The sequence below is a fragment of the Sus scrofa genome, chromosome X (genome assembly GCF_000003025.6).
Source record: "Sus scrofa isolate TJ Tabasco breed Duroc chromosome X, Sscrofa11.1, whole genome shotgun sequence".
NCBI lineage: Eukaryota > Metazoa > Chordata > Mammalia > Artiodactyla > Suidae > Sus > Sus scrofa.
The window spans coordinates 41,905,043-41,928,451 of record NC_010461.5 but is presented as its reverse complement, the minus strand read 5'-3'; the positions used below and the strand labels follow the sequence as shown (position 1 = coordinate 41,928,451).

At 45.4% G+C, this 23,409-nt stretch overlaps 1 protein-coding gene across 1 annotated transcript; it reads right to left on the bottom strand.

Annotated features, from left to right (window-relative positions):
* On the bottom strand, nt 6,968-23,133 carry ZNF157 (zinc finger protein 157). The gene is given in 6 exon segments (XM_013990871.2): nt 6,968-7,529; nt 7,531-8,596; nt 10,520-10,615; nt 11,147-11,273; nt 19,457-19,663; nt 22,744-23,133. Coding segments are annotated over 5 exon segments (1,650 nt in total). The 5' UTR covers nt 19,529-19,663; nt 22,744-23,133; the 3' UTR covers nt 6,968-7,240.

Here is a 23,409-nt window from a genome sequence, read left to right as displayed (position 1 = left end):
CAAAGACTCTAAACTAATGGCTGATAGTCAGTAGTCAAACTGTTGAGGTTAAGAGTTCCCGTCGTGGCACAGTGGTTAACAAATCCAACTGGGAACCATGAGGTTGCGGGTTCGATCCCTGGCCTTGCTCAGTGGGTTAAGGATCCGGCATTGCCTCGAGCTGTGCTGTATGTCACAGACTCGGCTCGGATCGGGCGTGGCTGTGGCTGTGGCTTAGGCCGGTGGCTACAGCTCTGATTAGACCCCTAGCCTGGGAACCTCATGTGCCATGGGTGTGGCCCTAGAAAAGGCAAAAAAAAAAAGTGTTGAGGTTAGTATGGAATTAGCAAACACAGTGATAGTTTAATGTATGGTCAGCATGAACTGTACTGGAGCATCACTGCCTTTGGACACTGTATTAGTGGCTAATGGGGGATCAACAGGCACAGCAATGATGGCTAATGCAGTGTCAGCAACACTGATCAGGACTTATGAAGGTCAAAGGCATTGTACTCATTGCTAATGGGTGGTCAGCAAGGTGAGACTAGTGTGGAATCAGCTGGACGCTCAAGGAAATGAGTCTGACTTTGTAGCTAAGGGATCAGCAAACAGTGATGGTAGTAGCTAAGGAAGGATCTGTAATAACATTGCTAGAACCATGTGCATATTGAAGAAACCACAGTACCACCAAATAGAGGATCAGCAGACACTCAGGGGAGCTAATGTGGGGTCAGCAGACTCTATTCAGGCCTTCATGGGTCAAAGCCACAATACTTGTGGGTAAAGATGGGGGAGGGAGATTCAGCAGCAGACACAGGGATTGGATACCATAAAGACAAAAAGCAGGGTGCTGGGTCCTCGAAGGGGTCAATACTCTGCGTGTCTAACAAAGCAGAAGACATTAATGGGTCGTCAGCAGATACACGGATAAGCTATAATATGGGGTCAGAAGACACGGTGATGGAGGCTATTTAAAGGAAAGCAGACACTTCTGGGTCCTCAGGTTAAAAAAACCTTGTAACTTGGTAAATGGATCAGAAGATAGTGTAGCAAGGTCATGTGTGTTCTACAGACATTGTGCTGGGGCTCAAGAAGATCAAAGCCACCACACTGGCAGCTAATTGGTGCAACTGTGCTGTGTTGTGGGCTTGTGGGGGCTCAAAGACATTATCCTGGTGGCTAACAAACATCAGTTGACATAGCGATGGGACCTAATGCAGGATGAGCAGACCCTGCGATTGGAACGCATTGGGTTGAATATACCACGCGGTGGGCAATGGGGAATGAAGAGACAAAATGGTGAGAGCCAACAGGGGGTCAGCAGCCACTGCATTGGGTCTTAAGGAAGGTGATAAGATACATTGCTGGGAGCCAATGGGAGGTCAGCAGTCACCATGCTGAGTGAAAGGAGGGCAAAAATGACGTAATGCTGAGCTAACAGATCATCAGTCATATGCCGTAAGCAAATGAAGGTCAGCGAAAATTGTAATGGCAGCTAAAAGGGGTGGTGAGACAGGATGCCATGAGCTAACGAGGGTCAGCCGACTCTGCTGGAACCAAAAGTTGTGATAAGACAGGATATGATGAGCTAATGGCAGGTGAGCAGATAATTGCGCTCTTGACTGAAGACATGATAAGAACTGCTGTAAGCCAATGAGGTGTTAACAGACACAGTGCAGACATGTCATGGGAGTAAAAACGACATCAAGGTAGCTTATAGAGGATCCAGAGAGGCTTTTGGGTTTTTTGTTTTGTTTTGTTTTTTTGTCTTTTTGCCTTTTCTAGGGCTGCTCCCGAGGTATATGGAGGTTCCCAGGCTAGGGGTCGAATCAGAGCTATAGCTGCCAGCCTATGCCAGAGCAACAGCAACTCGGGATCTGAGCCGCCTCTGCCACCTACACCACAGCTCACGGCAATGCTGGACCCTTAACCCACTGAGCGAGGCCAGGGATCGAACCCGCAACCTCATGGTTCCTAGTCAGATTCGTTAACCACTGCGCCACGATGGGAACTCCAGGAGAGGCTTTTGGAAGCCAGATACACATACTGTTGGCCAGGAAGTATCACCACCTAAGTGGCAGGGGCTAATGGAGGCCAGCGCAATGCATCGTGGGGTCTTTTTTTTTTTCATTTTATTTTTATTTATTTATTTATTATATTACTCAATTTATTACATCTATAGTTGTACAATGATCATCACAACCAGATTTTATAGCAGTTCCATCCTAAACCCCCAGCACATCCCCCCAATCCCATAGGGTCTTAGTAAAGGTCATTTTCATGGAGCACAACCATTTCTTTTTTGTTTTGTTTATGCTCCTGAGATTGAAGCTTTAGCAATGGAGGCCTGAGTTGGTGTTATAGGAACAGTGGACAGACATAGAAAGAAAGACAGGAAGAGAGTGGTAATAACTGCAAAGAATGTGAAGCAGAATCCATCTCTTCTTTTCTTTTTTTTTTTTTTTTTTTTTTTTTGTCTTTTTGTCTTTTTGCCATTTCTTGGGCCACTCCTTTGGCATATGGAGGTTCCCAGGCTAGGGGTCGAATCAGAGCTGTAGCCACTGGCCTACGCCACAGCCACAGCAACGCAGGATCTGAGCCGTGTCTGTGACCTACACCACAGCTCACGGCAATGCCCGATCCTTATCCCACTGAGCAAGGCCAGGGATGGAACCCGAAACCTCATGGTTCCTGGTCGGATTCGTTAACCACTGAGCCACAACGGGAACTCCAATCACTTCTAAAGCCTTGGGAGGACCAAGTCTCCCATTAGTTCTTTCATCTGATCCAGTGATCAAGAGTCTTGGTTTTGTCCAAGGCATCCAAGGCATATATCTGACTCCTGATATATGAATGGGGAATCTTTTATTGTTGTTTAAAAATTTAGGAGTTCCCGTTGTGGCTCAGTGATAATGAATCCAACTAGTATCCATGAGGATGTGGGTTCAATCCCTGGCCTTGCTCAGTGGGTTAAGGATCTGGTGTTGCCATGGCTGTGGTGTAGGCCAGCAGCTGGAGTTCTGATTCGACCCCTAGCCTGGGAACTGCCATATGCTGCAAGTGCAGCCCTAAAAAGCCAAATAAAAAACTTAGAAGCAGGAATGCCCATTGTGGCTCAGCAGGTTATAGATCTGGTATTGCTGGGAGCTGAGGCGTAGGTCACAGATGCAGCTCAGATCCAGCATTGCTGTGGCTGTGGCATAGGCGGGCAGCTGCAGCTCTAATTTGACCCTTAGCCTGGGAACCTCCATATGCTGCAGGTGTGGCCCTAAAAAAGAAAAAGAATTAGAGGCAATTGCTGATGTACTTTCTATCACTATAGGTTAATTTGATTTATGTTTGGCATTTTCCATAGTAATAATAATTTTAAAATACCAAATTTAATTTATTTAATGGATGAGCTGAAGATTGGAAGAACTGATGAGATGACATCTTGATAAATGTAAGTAATCCTTAGGAAATGCGGGTGAGGGCAGGCTACATACAAAGTGCAGAAAATGTATGTGTATGCTGTCCGGGGATCATCTGATGATTAATTCAAATACCCTGGGTTGGAACAGTCAGGGAAAAAAGTACGAAGTATTTCATTCAGCATCAATTTACTGTGGCATTGTACTACCAAATACTAAAGGTAAAGGATGCCCTTTTGCTTATTAAAAAAAGTACAAGAGGGAATTCCCATCGTGGCTCAGTGGAAATGCATCTGACTAGCACCCATGAAGACGCAGGTTCGATCCCTGGCCTCGCTCAGTGGGTTAAGGATCTGGCGTTGCCGTGAGCTGTGGGGTAGGTGGCAGACGCGGCTCAGATCCCGCATTGCTGTGGCCCTACACTGGTGTAGGCCAGTGTCTACAGCTTCGATTCAACCCCTAGCCTGGGAACCTCCATATGCTGCAGGGGGTGGCCCTGAAAAGCAAAAAATAAAATAAAATAAAATAAAAAGAGGAGTTCCCGTCATGGCTGAATGGTTAACAAACCCAACTAGTATCCATTAGGACATGGGTTTGATCCCTGGCCCCACTCAGTGGGTTAAGGATCTGGCATGGCTGTGGCTGTGGTGTAGGCTGGCAGCTGCAGCTCTGATTGGACCCCTAGTCTGGGAACCTCCATATGCCAAGGGTACAACCATAAAAAAAAAAAAAAAGCAAGAGAAAACATTCACAAGTTTGAGAGGTTTGTCACTCACAGATTCCACTAAAGGAAATTCTAGAGGTTTTTTTTTTCAGGCAAAGAAGAAAGTGATCCTGGAGGAAATGCAGAAAGGACTGAAGCACAACCAACGTGGTAAATATGCAGGTAAAATGAAATGTATATGTAAAACAAAGGTGTTTTCTGGGGAGACATATACGCACACGTATAACACATACACCTATGTAGATACACAAACATACATTACACATAAATATATATATCCTACATAATACGTCATTATAAAATATATAATACATAATATGTACATACATGTATATGGGCAAATTTTCTATTAAAAGATTACCCTTTGAAGACAATTTTTGGAGACAACCATAAAATACTATTTTTTAAATTTAATTTTATTGGAGTATAGTTGATGTACAATGTTGTATTAGTTTCAGGTGCACAGCAGTGAATCAGTCATACATATAAACACGTCCATTCTTTTTCCCCATAGAGGTTATTACAAACTATGGCGTGGATTTTCCTGTGCTCTACAGCAGGTTCTCATTAATCCTCTCTTTTATACAGGAGTGTGTATGTGTTATTCCCACCCTCTCAATTCTTCCCTCCTCCCAATGGTTTCACCTATGGTAACCATAAGATGGGTTCTGAAATCTGTCCATTTGTTTCTGTTTTTTAAAATATGTTCTTTTGTCTCATTTTTATTAGAGTCTACCTATAAGTGATATCATACGATAATTGTCTTTCTCTGACTTCACTTAGTATGATAATCTCTAGGCCCATCCACGTTGCTGCATACTATTTAAAATCAGAAAAGATGAGTTAAAATATAAAAAGATATACCACATTCATGGATGGAAGGGCTTAAAGCCATTTTATACCTTTCAGATTGGCAGCAATTTAAAAAGCATAGAATAAGACCTGGTGACTATGTGGGAAAATGTAAACTTTTCCTCCAAATGCTCATGAAAGTGTAAATTAGTACAGTTTTTTTTTTCAAAGTTTAATATTTAGTCAAGTGGAAAATCTGTATCAGCCAGACTCCAGCTAGGAGACAGAAACAATACCAGTTATTTTAACAGAGAGAACTTATTATAATGAATTTTTAAATAGGAAGTTATTAACTATGTCACTTCAAAGACAAAAAGAGAACGTTAAAATTATCATGGAGGGAGTTCCTATTGTGGCTCAGCAGGTTAAGAACCTGACATAGTCCCCATGAGGATTTGGGTTCTATTTCTGGCATCACTCAGTGAGTTAAGGATCCTGCGTTGCCATGAGCTGTGGCGTAGGTCACAGATGAGGCTTGGATCCTGCATGGCTGTGGCTGTGGCACAGTCAGGCAGCTGCAGCTCTGATTTGACTCCTAGTCTGGGAACCTCCATATGCCTCGGGTGGGGCCCTAAAAAGGAAAAGAAAAAGAAAAAAATTACCATGGAGGTCGCAACTGCAGAAAGTAGCTGGGCTAGGGTAACAAGGAAAGAAATTGGAATTATTAAAAACAGAAGGTAGAGGGAGTTCCCTGGTGGCCTAGTGGTTAAGGATCCAGTATTGTCAATGCTGTGGTGCAGGTTCGATCCCTGGCCTGGGAACTTCTGCATGCCATAGGTTCAGACAACTAAAAAAGAAGGTTGGAAACAGGGTCTCACAGGACCGAGATTCATACCTCTAAGGAGGTGGCACCAGCCAGCTGCCACTTGTGTTTCTGAGGGGGTGGGGTGCTAGAAAAGTGCAAACTACTGCTGCTCAAGTGAAGAAGCAATGATGGGCTGACATTCAGATGAGCAGGGAGCCAACCGGAAGGGGGAAAAAAAGGAGCAAGTCCCTTTTTCCTTCCCCAGGCTCAATATTTATATTTCGTATCTCTTATTGGCCAGACCCAACAGAGAGTAGCAGCTGGCAAGACAAAAATGTGTTTCATACACGGTTATGGCCCCAGCATCACAAAGCACATTATAAAAGGGTATGTTTGTAGCTGGGGCATAATAACTGGCATACTGTCTACACCCCATGACCCATCATTTCCACTTCTAGATTTGAACACAGAAACAATACAAATGTCTTTCACTAGGGGAATGGATATAAATAAATAAATCAGACCTATATTTATCAACCTGGATAGATCTTGGAAAGGTAACATTTCATTTTAAAAAAGAGGCAAGCTGCATAACTTTCAAAATAGTGTGATACCAGGAGTTCCTGTCATGGTGCAGTGGAAATTAATCTGAGCAGGAACCATGAGGTTGTGGGTTTGATCCCTGGTCTTGCTCTGTGGGTTAAGGATCCAGCATTGCCATGAGTTGTGGTGTAGATTCAGATCCTGAATTGCTGTGGCTGTGGCATAAGCTGGCAACTGTAGCTCCAATTTGACCCCTAGCCCGGGAACCTCCATATGCCAGGGATTCGGCCCTAAAAAGCAAAAAAGAAAAAAAGAAAGAAAAAGAAAAAAAAATAGTGTGATACCATTGATGCGAAGTATTTAAAAGAAATGCAGCATTATATATTGCAGACTTCATATTATACAAAAAAAACTTAAGGGCTATTAAAATCCTACATGTTGAAAGTAAAACCTTCAATTTAGAGGAAAGTATAGGAGAATATTAGCACTTTGCAACTGATAATATGAAAACATAAAACCTCAGCAGAAGAAAAGAGTTAACAGAACAAAAGAACAGGAGTTCCCATTGTGGCTCGGTGGTAACAAACCCAACTGGTATCCATGAGGACAAGGGTTTGATTCCTGTCCTCACTCAGTGGGTTAAGGATCTGGCATTGCTATGGCTGTGGTGTAGGCTGGCAGCTGCAGCTCTGATTTGACCCCTAGCCTGGGAACTTCTATATGCTGCAGGTGCGGCCCTAGACAAAAAATAAAATAAATAAAATTGTAAAAAATAAAAAAGTCATAATTTGAGAGAAATTTACAACACCCAGGATGGAAAAGGGATTTTTCTATCCTCATATATTAAAAAAAAAGCATTTAAACCAAGAAGTAAAAGATAAACAGCCCATTAGAAAACAATGAGCAAAGAAATATGACCAGAAGAAGCATGAAGAATTATACAAATGGCCAGTCAATGAGTAAGCTGATGTTCAACCCCACCACTAATTAGGGAAATCCAAATGAAATGAAAACAACAAGCCATCCCCTAAGGGAATCAGGACAATTTTCACACCAACGAAGGAGCCAAATTGTTACAGGTGTACCCTGTGTGCCCTGGTAAACAGATGCCCCAAAGCACTTGGTCAAATGGTGAGGGGAGTCCTTACAGAAGTTTTCCCCATAGTACAAGGCAAGAAAGGGCTGGCCTATGTGAGTTCTCTGATATTCTGTGAGGTGTGCTTTCTGGCAGAAGGCTTTCCCACATTCTTGATATTCAAAGGGTCTCTGCTGTGTCAATGAGGCATAGTCTCACATAGAAGGCATTTCTGCATTCATGTCATTCATAAAGTTTCTCTCCTATGTGGGTTCTCCGGTGTTGAGAAAGGGATTTCTTCATACTGAAGATTTTTCCACATTCAGTACATTCATAGGGTTTCTCTCCTGAATGCATTCTCTGATGCTCAATGAGGCGTGCTTTGACATAGAAGGCATTACCACATTTATTACATTCATAAGGTTTCTCTCCTGTGTGAATTCGCTGATGTATTCCCAGAGATGAGTGCACTCTGAAAGATTTCCCACATTCATTACACTGATACGGTTTTTCACCTGTGTGAGTTCTCTGGTGATTATTGAGAGTCATCTTCATTCTGAAGAATTTCCCACAGTCACCACATTTATAGGGCTTCTCACCTGTGTGAATTCTTTGATGCTGATTTAGGGATTTTTTGGCACGAAAGTTTTTCCCACAATCACCACATTCATAGGGTTTCTCCCCTGTGTGAGTTCTCTGGTGTTGGGTAAGGGATATCTTAACTCGAAATGTTTTCCCACATTCGCCACATTCATAAGGTTTCTCCCCTGTGTGAGTTCTCTGATGAATCATCAGGGTTGCCTTCTCAGAAAATGTTTTCCCACACTCAGTGCATTCATAGGGTCTCTCTCCTGTGTGTGTTCTCTGATGTAGAATGAGTTGAGACTTCCTGCCAAAAGATTTTCCACATTCGTTACACTCAAAGGGTTTCTCCCCTGTGTGGGTTTTCTGATGAGCAATGAGGTATGATCTGGCACTAAAGGTTTTTGCACATTCACCGCATTTATAGGGTCTCTCTCCTGTGTGTATTCTCAGATGTTCAATAAGGTTTGACTTCCTGCAGTAAGTCTTCCCACACTCATGACATTCAAAGTTTTTCTCTCCTTTGTGTGTTCTTTTATGTCCAACAAAGCCTGTTCTCTTGTAGAAGGCTTTCCCATAGTCAACAGTTTGATCCAAAGATTGAATCTTCTGATGCTGAAGGTCATTATCATGCCTGAGGGCATTACCTCCAACAGAATTGTTGGCACACAGCAGTGAGAGAGAGCCTTTAAAAACAAATCAAGTCGTGTCACTCTCACCCAAAAGCCAACACAGGCTTTCCCTTGTCACAGTATAAAATTAAAGTACTTAACAAAGCCTATAAAACTCTACATAATTTGGCTCCCATCCAACTCTCCGATATTACCTTTTTTTTTTTTTTTTTTTTTTGCTTTTTTAGGGTTGCACCCAAGTATATGGAAGTTCTCAAGCTAGAGGTCGAATCAGAGCTACAGCTGCCAGCCACAGCAACATGGGATCCAAACCGCGTCTGTGACCAACACCACAGCTCATGGCAACGCCAAAATCCCTGACCCACTGAGTGAGGCCAGGGATCGAACCCACATCCTCATGGATACTAGTCAGATTCACTTCCACTGTGCCACAACAGGAACTCCTGATGTCACCTCTTAACATGCTCACTACCCACCCTTAAGCCACAGCAGCATCTTTGCTATTCCTACGATATATTACTCAAACTAGGCTTGGCGCTTGCTCTTCTCTCTGCTCAGAATACTAAAATTCTGCATGGTTCTGTCTCTCTCACTTCGCTGACATTGGTGCACTAATGTTAACTTCCCCAGGGTCTTCCCCGACCACATTCCCTAAGGGCACAAACCCCATCACTGTCCATGCTTCTTACTTTACCTTGATTTTCTCTTCACTGCCAAACATTATGTATTTGTCTGTTTTCCCTCCTTAGACTTCAAGCACCAGGAGAACGGAGATATTAGTTTATTCACTCCTGATCCCCACACCTAGGATATGACCAGCATACAGCTGACCTGCATTTAAGATTCGGTGGATAGGAGTTCCCGTTGTGGCTCAGCAGTTAATGAATGCAACTCACAACCATGAGGATGCAGGTTCGATCCCTGGCCTCACTCAGTAGGTTAAGGATCCAGCGTTGCCATGAGCTGTGGTGTAGGTAGAAGAGGCAGCTCAGATCCCACGTGGCTGTGGCTCTGGCATAGGCTAGCGGCTACAGCTCTGATTTGACCCCTAGCCTGGGAACCTCCATATGCCATGGGTGCGGCCCTAAAAAGACCAAAAAAAAAAAAAAAAGATTCGATGGATGACCAAATCAGTGTATGAATGAGTGCTTGACAACAGAAGGCATCCACAGCAATGGAGGGAAGGAAGGCAATTGAGAGAACTACTAAAGAGAGACAAACTAGCTAAGAAGGTGAGGCAGGCAGGGAAAGATAAGAGTGGTAAACAGGAGTTCCCATTGTGGCTCAGCAGGTTAAGAACCTGACTAGTATCCATGAGGATGCAGGCTCAATCCCTGGCCTCACTCGGTGCGTTAAGGATCCAGCGTTGCTGTGAGTTGTGGTCGCAGATGCGGCTCCGATTTGACATCTAGCCTGGAAACCGCCCTATGCCACAGGTGCAGCCCTAAAAAGAAAAAAAAAAAAGCTGTAAATAAATAACTACAGGGAGTTCCCGTCGTGGCGCAGTGGTTAACGAATCTGACTAGGAACCATGAGGTTGCGGGTTCGGTCCCTGCCCTTGCTCAGTGGGTTAACGATCCGGCGTTGCCGTGAGCTGTGGTGTAGGTTGCAGATGCGGCTCGGATCCTGCCTTGCTGTGGCTCTGGCGTAGGCCGGTGGCCACAGCTCCGATTCGACCCCTAGCCTGGGAACCTCCATATGCCGTGGAGCGGCCCAAAGAAATAGCAAAAAGACAAAAAAAAAAAAAAAACTACAAAAATCAAGAAATAGGAAAGAGCACTTAAGCGTGAGCATGATATCAGGGTGTGGGATTGATGTATCTAAAGCCCACAGACCTTCTGGCTTCCAGTCATTTTCAAAGAGCCAGAGTTTCAGAAAAGAGATTCCTGAAAAACAATGGCCCAACGGAACCTTTGGCCTGAATTCCCGAGCTCTTCTCTCCCCTATTTTCCACATGCCGAGTTCTTCCTCACTTACCTGGGTAACCGTGGCCGCAGGATTCCTCCTCTAATATCCACAGTTCTTCCCCTCGTTCCAACTTGAAGATCATCTCTGGTTTGGCCACACAGAGCCCTGTGAATGGGAAGTGGCACAGGACGTGGGCCAAGTTGTCTGAGCCTTGGGGCCTCTGAGAGGGTGCATCTTCATGAGCTGCCCAAGGAAGGGGGCCCATTGAAACCTTTCACTGGGGGAAGTGAGAACACACACACCTTTCCTGGTGCCCCAGACGGAGAAATCATCTGTGACCCTTGAATCTAGAACTGAAGAATCACTGAACTCTTTTTTTTTTTTGGTCTTTTTGCCTTTTCTAGGGCCGCTCCCGCGGCATATGCAGGTTCCCAGGCGAGGGGTCCAATCAGAGCTGCAGCCAACGGCCTACGCCAGAGCCACAGCAACGCAGGATCCGAGCCGCGTATGCGACCAACACCACTGAGTAAGGCCAGGGATCGAACCTGCAACCTCATGGTTCCTAGTCAGATTCGTTAACCACTGTGCCACGATGGGAACTCCAAGAAGCATGGAACTCTACAAAGGCGGCACAGCTTATAGCAACCAAGGAAGGAAACACACGTGACCAGGAATTACATGAACAATGATCCTCACCCACAGATGCCAGGTTGCTGTAGTTCTCCAGCATCACATCCTTGTGCATGGTCCTTTGGGCAGGGTCCAGCCTGTGCCACTCTTGTCGGGTAAAATCCACAGCCACATCCTCGAATGACACAGATCCCTGTAACAACAATCTGCAATGATCAGAATGGGACACACGGAAAAGATGTGTAGGGTGTTCCCATCGTGGCGCAGCTGTTAACAACTAGCATCCATGAGGATGCGGGTTCAATCCCTGGTCTCGCTCAATGGGTTAAGGATCTGCCATTGCCAGGAGCTGTGGTGTCGGTTGCAGACGTGGCTCGGATTCCAGAGTGCTGTGGCTGTGGTGTAGGCCGGCGGCTATAGCTCCAATTGGACCCCTAACCCGGAAACGTCCATATGTCGGGGGTGTGGCCCTAAAAAGACCAAAAAAAAAAAAAAGACAAAAAAATGTGTTGGAACAAATTCTTTCTGTCTGTCTTTTTAGGGTCACACCTGCAGCATATGGAAGTTCCCAGACTAGGGGTGGAATTGGGACTACAGCTGCCAGCCTATGCCACAGTCATAGAAACACCAGATCTGAGCCGCCTCTTCTACCTACACCACAGCTCACAGCAATGCCAGATCCTTAACCCACTGATCGAGGCCAGGGATCGAACCTGCGTCCTCATGGATAATACTCAGCTTTGTTTCTGCTGAGCCACAACAGGAACTCTGGGAATGAATTCTTTCAATAGAGCATGATTGACAGCTGAGTAGAAAAAGCTACAAAAAAAAAAAAAAGCATAACATGAGAGTTATGAGTTAATTTTTTTTTTTTTTTTTTTTTTTTTTTGCTTTTTAGGGCCATACCCTTGGCATATGGAAGTTCCCATGCTCGGGACTGAACCAAAGCTACAGCTCCCGGCCACAGCCACAGCCACGGCCACAGCCATACTGTGGGATCCAAGTAGCATCTGTGACCTACACCACAGCTCATAGCAATGCCAGATCCCCGACCCACTGAGCGAGGCCAGAGATCACACCTGTATCCTCAGGAATACCAGTCGGATTCGTTTCTGCTGTGCCACAACGGGAATTCCCATGAGCTAAATTTTATTTGGGGCAAAATGAGAACTATAGCCCAGGAGAGGGTCTCTCAGATAGCTCTGAGGAACTGTTCCAAAGAGGCAATGAGAAGGTCAATATTATTCATGACTTGAGTGAAGCGGGGTACACGCAAACAAGAACATTTTTTTTTTTTTTACCTTTTTGCCTTTTCTAGGGCCACTCCTGTGGCATATGGAGGTTCCCAGGCTAGGGGTTGAATCGGAGCTGTAGCCGCCGGCCTACGCCAGAGCCACAGCAACTCAGGATCCGAGCCGCGTCTGCAACCTACACCACAGCTCACGGCAATGCCGGGTCCGTCACCCACTGAGTAAGGCCAGGGATCGAACCTGCAACCTCAGGGTTCCTAGTTGGATTCATTAACCACTGCACCACGACGGGAACTCCAAGAACACATTTTTGCAGAAGGTTGCCGCTAGTGTCAGGAAGGTCCCTGCTTGTCGCGAGGCACAACAGTTTTAGTGCTTTTGTCGATATGAGAAGATGCAAGAATTTGGGCTCATAACATCTCCCCTAAACATCTAACTCTCTGAAGGCCTATTCTGCCAGTTTTTCCCAGAGCACAGAGCGCCTCGCTCCTGATCCCCAACCTGAACTCCTTTCAGGGGGTGTTGAAAGTCAGCGACTGTAGTGGCTGGTGACCTAACCCTCGTAGGGGCAGATGGTGAGAGACAATGTTTACTTGGCACTGGACATGGGACTCTGTCTTGCCTGATATTATACTTTGTGGGAAGAAAAGCCAGAACAGCCCTGCTAGTACATTTAATTTTTCAATTCACGAAGAAAAGACCCCTGACTTTTGAGCTATCACTATGCGCCTGAACCTATCCCAGCTGCTGGGGAAACAGATAAAGTGCTTGCTTTCAAGCAGCTCGTACCCCAGTAAGGAGACTGGTACAGGCATGCCTTGTTTTACTGCGTTTTGTTTTATTTTACTTTATTTTATTTTTGTCTTTTTAGGACCACAGGTGCTGCCTTAGGAAGTTCCCAGGCTAGGGATTGAATTGGAGCTGCAGCTGCCAGCCTACACCACAGCCACAGAAACTCGGGATCCAAGCCGTGTCTGCAAGCTACACCACAGCTCATGGCAACGCCAGATCCTTAATCCACTGAGCAAAGCCAGGGATCGAACCAGCGTCCTCACAGATACCAGTCGGGTTCATTACCACGGAGCCACAACGGGAACTCCTACTTTGTTTTTTTGTGCTTCACACAGATACTGCAGTGTTTTATTTTTTTAACAAACTGAAGGTTTGTAGCCACTTTCCATTGTCAAATGATGGTTAGCATTCTTTAGCAACCAAGTCTTTTTAAATTAACGTCTTTTTTTTAACATAATCCTATTGTACACTTAATAGACTACAGTATAATGTCAAAATAACTTTCTTTTTTTTTTTTTTTTTTTTTTGCTTTTTAGGGCCGCCCCTGAGGCATAGGGAAGTTCCCAGGCTAGGGGTTGAATCGAGCTGCATGTGCCGGCCACAGCCACAGCCACAGCAATGCCAGATCCTTGACCCACTGAGCAAGGCCAGGGCTCGAATCCTGGGTTTACTAGGTTTGTTTCCACTGTGCCACAATGGGAACTCTTCAATGTAACTTTCACGTGCACTGGGAAACCAAAAAATTCACGTGACTCACTTTATTACGGTATCTGCTTCATGGTGGTAGTCTGGAACCGAACCTGCAACATCTTGGAGGTATGCCTGTACATAAACACATACCTGTGATGAGGTGTTACAGGAGCTATGCTGGACAGGTGTACAGGATGCAAAGGGCTCGCACAAGGGACAGAATGAGATTCCACCTTGTGTTGTCAGACTGACCTTCACGTGGGAAGGTAGATCTTTAAATCTTTCAATAAGAATATAGTCTCTCTTAAAAAAAAATAGGGGGCAGTAGCATGAGCAAATGCACGAAGGAGTTCCCATTGTGGCTTAGTGGGTTAAGAACCTGACATAGTGTCCAGGAGGAAGTTGGTTTGATCCCCAGCTTTGCTCAGTGGGTTAAGGATCTGGTATTGCCACAAGCTGTGGTGTAGGGTGGAGATGTGGCTCAGACCCACACTAGAGTTTAGAAATAGATTCACACATATATGGTCAGTTGATGTCTGACAAAGGCGTTAAGAATATTCGGTGGAGAGAAGTTCCCGTTGTGGCGCAGCAGAAATGAATCTGACTAGGAACCATAAGGTTGCAGGTTCGATCCCTGGCCTTGCTCAGTGGGTTAAGGATCTGGCGTTGCTGTGGCTGTGGTGTAGGCTGGCAGCTGTAGCTCCGATTTGACCCCTAGCCTGGAACTTCCACATGCCATGGGTGTGGCCCTAAAAAGCAAAAAAAAAAAAAAAAAAAAAAAAAAAGAATATTCGGTGGAGAGATGATAGTCTTCTCTACACAGTCATATCCAGGAAAACTTCAAATTTCCTGAAGGATATTTACTGAAATGTCAAGACTGATTATTTCCAGAAGCTGAGATTATGAGGACTTTTCAAATTAAAGTTTTTTTTTTCTTTTTAGGACTGCACCTGAGGCATATGGACATTCCCAGGCTAGGGGTCCAATCGGAGCTACAGCTGCCAGCCTATGCCACAACAGCAATGCCAGATCCTTAGCCCACTGTTCGAAGCCAGGGATCAAACCTTTGTCCTCATGGATACTAGTCGGGTTCATTACTGCTGAGCCACAACGGAAACTCCCTCAAATTAAAATTTTTAGGGAGTTCTCATTGTGGTGCAGCGGAAACGAATCCAACTAGGAACCATGAGGTTGCAGGTTCGATCCCCAGCCTTGCTCAGTGGGTTAAGGATCCAGCATTGCCGTGAACTGTGATGTAGGTCCCAGATGCAGCTAGGATCTGGCATTGCTGCGGCTGTGGTGTAGGCTGGTGGCTACAGCTCCAATTCGACCTGGGAACCTCCATATGCTGGAGGTGTGGCCCTTACGAGCAGGAAAAAAAAAAAAATCTGACTGCAGCAGCTCGGGTTGCTGCTACAGTGCAGGTTCCAGCCCTGACCCGTCACAGTAGGTTAAAGGATCTGGCATTGCCACAGCTGTGGCATAGGTCACAGCTACAGCTCAGATTTAATCCCTAGCCCAGGAACTTCCATATGCTGCAGGTGCGGCCATAAATATATATATATATATATATATATATATATATATATAGTGACACATATGATCCACGGAGGGTAGCTAATAAATCCAACAAAAATCTAAGGGTTCAGTCAAATGGTGAAATTCTTAGGAATATCCTGGGCAGGAGCCACCCATGACATTCCACAGGCCAAAAAAAAAAAAAAAAAAAAAAAAAAAAAAAAAAAAAAAAAAAAACTGGAAGCAACCTGTATCCATCAACAGAGGAATGGAGAAAGAGGATGTGAGAGAGATATATATATAAAATAGAATACTACTCAGCCATAAAAAAGAATGAAATAATGCAGTTTGCAACAATATGGATGGACCTAGAGGTAATGACACTGAGTGAAGTAAGAAAAAGACAAATATTATGTGATATCAGTTATACGTGGGCTCTCAGAAAGAGTACAAAGGAAGTTACTTATAAAACCAAAAAAGGTTCACAGACATAGAAAAAAATTATGCTTACCAAAGAGGAGGGAAGGAAGGGTAAATTGAGAATATGGGATTAACTGATACGCAGTACCATATATAAAATAGATAAACAATGAGGATTTACTGCCTAGCCACAAGGAACTATATGCCTCCCACACAAAAAAGAAGAAAAGACTCCTGTCAGTTTGGGAGAAGGCAGGCCAGTGAGGGAACTCAGAATCTGCAGAAGACAACATAGCACTGATTCCCTTGAGTTATCTTTTTCACTCATATATCCCAGACTAGGTGCTGGAGAAGCTGGCAACCCCAAATGCCAAGGGGCACAGACCAAAACTGCTCCAAGAAAGCCTGCTCTCTCCAGTCAAAGGACCAGGAAAAGGGCAACACAGCAAGATAGGAATTTTGATTGATTGATGATTGATTGATTGATTGATTGATTTTTTTTAGGGCTGCACCTGCAGCATATGGAAGTTCCCAGGCTAGGGGTCCAATTAGAGCTGCAGCCGCCAGCCTACACCACAGCCACAGCCATGCGGGATCCGAGCCACATCTGCAACCTACACCGCAGCTCACGGCAATGCCAGATCCTTCACCCACTGAGCAAGGCCAGGGATTGAACCCGTGTCCTCATGGATACTAGCCAAATTCATTACCACTGAGCCACAGCGGAAACTCCCAGGAAATTGTTCAATCATCACCTTAGCCAAACAAGCACCGTGGAAAAACCTGTGGGTTCCAAATCCATCCCATCAGCAAAAGCCAAGTGGGGAGCATACACTTGCACAATAGTCTGGCTATACCCAAGCGCTAACTCCCCTACAACACGGAGGTGGTATCAGAAAAAGACCGAATGGGGCGGGGAGCTAAAGCTCAACCCATGTGGGCAGGAATGACTTCCTTACTTAGTGCTGTCAGTGCAGAAACTGGACTTCCCATCCCAAATCACCAATGACAAGGCATATCCTTCCTCTGTCCTGCTGGTGTCAGAGAAGGCCTAGTGGAGAGTCAGAACTGTCACCACTGCCAAGGAGCAGCAAGCCCCCCAACTCCACATGGCATCAATGGAGGCAATGGGAAGCCGTAATTAGGCACCAGTCCATCTCCCACCCAGGGAGGCATCAGGGGAGACACAGTGGAAAGCTGGAGCTCCAGTCCTGCCCAGAAGTGATGAGGAGCTCCCCACCCTGGCTGCGAAGGTAAGCCAAACGGGAAGCCTGGACTTCTTCCACCCTCTGGCACTTAAGGAGGTTGGCGCCCTCTCTTCCCCAGCTGGAGTGAAGTCAGAGGAAGCCAACCAACCCAGGTTTAAATAAGGACAAGGGAGTTCCTGTCGCAGCTCAGTGGAAATGAATCGGACTGAGATCCATGAGGACGCAGGTTCCATCCCTGGCCTTGCTCAGTGGGTTAAGGATCCAGCGTTGCTGTGAGCTTCGGTGTAGGTTGCAGATGCGGCTCGGATCCCGCGTGGCTGTGGCTCTGGCGTTGGCTGGCGGCTACAGCTCTGATGAGACCCCTAGGCTGGGACCCTCCATAGGCTGCAGGTTTGTCCCTAGAAAAAGGCAAAAAGACAAAAAAAAAAAAAAAAAACCCAGAATAGAAATAAAAATACAGAGGAACACCCTCAATTTGATAAAGGATCTAAAACAAAACTGCAGCTAATGTCACACTTCATGGTAGAAGACTGAACATCAAGAGCAAGGCGAGGAGGTCCATTCTCACAACTCTTATTCAACAGTGCTGGACGTTCTGACCTGTGCAATAAGGCAAGCAATGGAAATGAAAGGCGTACAGAATAAAATGGAAGAAATAAAACTGTCCCTATTTCCAGATGACAAGGTCACAGAAAGCAGATAAACATACAGCCACCGCGTGCATGCCTGTATGTCAGCAATGACAACATGGACTCCCAAGTAAAGAGAATAAAACCATTTATAATTACACGGAAGTATGCATAAATCCAACAAAACTAAAAAAGCAAGCAGACATTCGTTAGATACTGCAACATACTAGCAATCTTTGTGTGTGTGTGTGTGTCTTTTCTAGGGCCGCACCCGTAGCATATGGAGGTTCCCAGGCTAGGGGTCGAATCAGAGCTGTGGCTGCCGGCCTACACCACAGCCACAGCAACGTGGGATCCGAGCCGCGTTTGCAACCTACACCCCAGCTCATGGCAACGCCGGATCCTTAACCCACTGAGCAAGGCCAGGGATGGAACTCACAATCTCATGGTTCCTAGTCGGATTCGTTAACCACTTCACCACGACGGGAACTCCATACTAGCAATCTTGAGAAAGAAGAACAAAGCCGGAGGTATCACACGCTCTGATTTCAAACTACAGTTGACCCTTAAACAATGAGAGATTGGGGGCATCGACCCTCCATGAAGCTGAAAATCCACATATGACTTAGAGCTGGCTCTCCACGTACCCAGTTCCTCCTTATCCCCAGTTTCTCTGTATCCACAGAGTCAACCAATTCAACCCCTAGCGTGGGAACCTCCATATGCCATGGGTGCGGCCCTGAAAAGACAAAAAGAAAAAATGAAACTAGAGCACTGTCTTACACCATATAAAAAAGTAACTCGGAGTTCCCATCGTGGCACGGTGGAAACAAATCCAACTAGGAACCATGAGGTTGCAGGTTCGATCCCTGGCCTTGTTCAGTGGGTTAAGGATCCGATGTTGCCGTGAGCTGTGGTGTAGGTCGCAGATGCAGCTCGGATCTGGCATTGCCGTGGCTGTGGCACAGGCTGGCAGCTACAGCTCTGATTCGACCCCTAGCCTGGGAACCTCCATATGCCGTGGGAGCAGCCCAAGAAATAGCAAAAAAGAAAAAAAAAAAAAAAAAAGAAAATCATGGACTTGGAGAAGAGACTTATGGTTGCCAAGGCGGAGGGGGGAGTGGGATGGATGGGGAGCTTGGGGTTCATAGATGCAGACTATTGCCTTTGGAATGGATTAGCAATGAGATCCTGCTGTGTAACCTTGGAACTCTGTCTAGTCACTTATGATGGAGCCTGATAATGTGAGAAAAAAGAATGTATGCATGTATGTGTAACTGGGTCACCATGCTGTACAGTAGAAAAAAAATTAATGTATTGGGGAAATAAAAAAATAAATGAATAAAAAAACGAAGAAGAAGAAAAAGAAAAGATCTGTCCACACAAAAACCTGTACATCCCTGATCATAACAGGTTTTTTTTTTTTTTTGTCTTTTTAGGGCCACACCTATGGCACATGGAGGTTCCCAGGCTAGGGGATGAATCAGAGCTATAGCTGCTGGCCTACACCACAGCCAGATCTGAGCCGTATCTGCGACCTACACCACAGTTCACAGCAACGCCAGCTCCTTAACCCACTGAGTAAGGCCAGCGATCAAACCTGTGTCCTCATGAATGCTAGTCAGATTCATTTCTGCTGAGCCACGACGGGAACTGTGAGCTGTGGTGTAGGTCACTGACACGGCTCAGATCTGGTGTTGCTGTGGCGGTGGTGTAGGCCAGTGGCTACAGCTCTGATTCGAGCCCTAGCCTGGGAACCTCCATATGCCGCAGGTGTGGCCCTAAAAAGACAAAAAACAAACAAAAAAAGATGTGTCCAAAAAACTAAAGAAAGAAAAAAATGGGGAAAAGTAGGCTCCTCCTCCTTACCTCAAATGATCTGCTAGGTTGTCCTGGAACCAGGGCAGGAAATCTCTGGGGCAATTTCCCATCAGCTGGCATGTTCACTCTGGGTGCCAGCCCACCTTCCAAAGCTGGAGAGGTCTCCGTAGGTGGGCTGTAGTCAGAATGAATGGATGAACCCACAGCCTCCAACAAGGGGACAGCTCAACAGCTCCACAGAGACACCAACAAATCCTAAAAGGACAGCATCCATGTCAGCAGTGCCACCCCACATTGGCCCCACAAAAGTTGAGCAACTCCCACACTGCGTATTAAGAGTGGTGGATTATTGACGCAATCATGATATCTGGAGTCAAATGAATGAGCTCAGAGTCCCTTATTCTTGGGTAGCTCCACAGGGGGTGCTTTACACTTTACCCAACCAGCCCCCCCTCCCCAATGCCAGGTTCAAGGCAGATCTGGGCTTGAGGAGAAAACCTAGAAACCTAGTGAATGAAAAAGGATCTCTTCTGCCCACTTAACTACTTCGTCACTTGCATTTTGCCAAAAGTTTTGCTCTGGCTGTAGGTTCAAAGGATGCCTCGGCAAAAAAGACACCACACGTCACACGAATAAAACAGTTTCAGTTCAATTTTAATGGAAAAATGATCAGAAAGCAAGAAATGGAGCGAGGAAAGAAGACGTAAAAGCATTTACATCACCCAGTTGGGCCAACAGCTACACGGAGACTCCAACAGCGCTGGGAAGTCCCCAAAACAGCAATCTGGAGCCCCAGTTGGGAATAGGTCCCAGGCGGTGCATGCAGCCCATGGGTGAGACTTCAGATGGCAGCTTGAGGGAGTCCTGCTTATCATATCAGGCCACAAACTGATACCATCAGTTTGTGTGCAATTGTGCCACTCTCTTGCTTTTTTTTTTTTTTTCAAGGATGCTGTTTTACTTTGTGTGTCATAAGAATTTCCAGACCCTGGGGAACTGGCCAGGGTCTCCGGGCTCAAGAAATTCCAAAGCACACTCCCTTTCTTAAATCTCAAGTGTTGCCAGACTTGCTGGTGGCATTTCAGAAGCAAGCACCATAGCTCAGGCAAGGTCGCATCAGTCAGAGTCCTAATATCGCCTCTGAAGCCTGAACAGGATGACTTGACTAGTTTCCCCCACCACTTTAGAGTGAAAAATCCCTCTGAAATTCTCCCATGGGGAGGAGTTCCTGTCGTGGCTCAGTGGTTAACAAACCCAACTGGTATCTATGAGGATGCAGGTTCGATCCCTGGCCTCACTCAGTGGGTTCAGGATCCAGCATTGCTGTGGCCATGGTGTAGGCCGGCAGCTGTAGCTCTGATTCAACTCTTAGCCTGGGAACTTCCATATGCTGCAGGTACAGCCCTACAGCAAACAAACAAACAAAAAAAAGTGAAAAATAAAAATAAAATTTTCTGTGGGGGAGGTCTCAGCCCCTTCTTTCCAGAAGATGATTCAACATTAATAACATTTATCAAATCAATGAATCAGAGGGGAGAGGAAACTTGCTGCTTTTAACTTACACCAAAAAAGCATCTGACACAATTCAGCAGTCATTACTCATAACTCAAACTAAAATCAGGGAAGAAGTAAATCACTTAAATATCCCAAAAATCATTTACAAAACATACCCCTGAAATACTATGCTAAAAAGTAAAATGATGGAACAATTGCCATCAACATTAGTAAAAAGATAAAGATGTCCGATACAGCTCAAAATTGTTTTTCTGGGAGTTGCTGTGATGGTACAATGGAATTGGCGGCATCTCTACAGCACCAGGACCCAGGTTTGATTCCCAGCCCCACTCAGTGGATTAACCAATGTCGCATTGCAATTGAAGCTCACATCTGATCCCTGGCCTGGGAACTCAATATGCCACAAGGTACCCCTCCACAAAAAAAAAATTTGTTTTCCTGGCTCTAGCTCACACAGTAGAAGATGAAATAATCAGAATAAATATTACAAAGAAATGAAAATGTTGCTTTCTTTGCCAGTGATCTGATTTTGTACATAGAAAAGCTATCAGACTCTACCAGAATTCAGAGGGTAATTTGTTTTTTTTTTTTAATTATTATTATTATTTTTTTTTTTGTCTTTTTGCTATTTCTTGGGCCGCTCCCACGGTATATGGAGTTTCCCAGGCCAGGGGTCTAATCGGAGCTGCAGCCACCGGCCTACGCCAGAGCCACAGCAACGCAGGATCCGAGCCGCGTCTGCAACCTACACCACAGCTCACGGCAACGCCGGATCCTTCACCCACTGAGCAAGGGCAGGGACCGAACCCGCAACCTCATGGTTCCTAGTCAGATTCGTTAACCACTGCGCCACGACAGGAACTCCCAGAGGGTAATTTGTTAAGGGGCTGGATACAAGATAAAATTATAAGAGAAGGCAGTTTTTTCTTCTGTAGTAACAATGATCAAATGAAAATGGAAAAAATCCATTAGTAATGACAGCAGAAAAATGTAAAATATGTAAAATAAACTTTTTAAAGAGTTGGACCTATATAACTTTAAAAACTAAAAAAATCAACAAATATAATCACACAGACATACCGTATCCCTGGATAAGATTGATTAATAAAAATGCCAACTCTCCCAAAAGCATTATAGAAATGTAAAGAATAAATAAAAAAGAAACATTAAACACAAGGGTCAATAATAATGAGACGGTGTATATAACATGTGGAATGCAACTACAGAGATTTTTAAAGGGAAATTCATGATCTTAAATGTCTTTTAACAAAGAAAGGCTGAACAGTAGTGAATTCACCACCAATTTCAGAAGTTAGATAAAAGAGAAAACAGTACAGATGGCAGGAATTAAGGAAACAGAAAATAAAGGTACATCAGAGAGGATAAACAAAGCAGAAGTTGGTTCTTGGAAAGGCTAATAAAATTAGCAAATCTCTAGGGAGACTGAGAGAAAAAATCTAAACACACACACTACTAAGACTTAGCAAGATGCAGCAAGGAATCTAAAAACTGACAACCCCAGATGGCTGTACCTCTGACCCGCATAGATTCCCATTCACCAGATTATTTAATTCCCCACCAACGGACCCCACAAACTGAGAGTTTGTCACTCCCAAAAGCCAGCAAAGCCGTCACCTCAAAAATCACTAATGACTCTCAGGGCACAAACCCTCATGCACTCGCTTGAGTGCCTCGCGCCTACAAGACTTAAACAGCCTCTGAGGGCTACTTCCGTTTCCTGTCCTCACCTCTGACACTGCCCTTTCTAGAGCTGTTGCTGTCACAAACGGTCACACAAGAGCTCTGTGTGGTCTACTCACTCTTAACAAGGTGCAGTTACGGATCTGCAGAGACTTTGTCCATGAGCTTCGGTGCCGGGCGAGGAATATGGCTGCGCCGAGGCGTTCCACCCTGAAGGCCGCCATCTTTGCATCCATTCCGTACAGTGGGCTGTTCCATAGAAGGCGGGGGGGGGGGTCGTCGTTCAAGAGTAGAAACTTTCTGAAGGCAAGCTTCTGGGAGAAGCTGGTCTTCGGAACTGGGTTCTACGGGTCTGTGCAAAGTTTACAGAAGCAGAGGTTCCAAATCCCATGTCCAGGAGAAGGGGAGATGGGTCTTGATCTTCAAGGGAGACATCACGGGGGGGGGGGGGTGTCAGGATTACAGTTTCCTTCTTGAGAGACTAGAAGGAGAAGTTAGGAAGGTTCAGTCCCCCTCCTGGCTGATACCACTGGGCAAAAGAGAGAGAGGTCAGGGTGGTACAACCCTCTCCTTGGAGATACCACTGGGAAGGGGGGGAAAAGTCAGGAGCCCCTCCTGGGCGATACCACCGGAGAAAAGAGCGGAGGAGTCAAGGTGGTACAGTCGCCTTTGGGGACTTCAATTGGTAAAGAAGGGCCTTTAATCCCCCTCAATCTCCATGACCCCACTGAAATGATGGTAGCTAAGACATAATAATACTAGACTTTGGTATGAACAAATAGTGT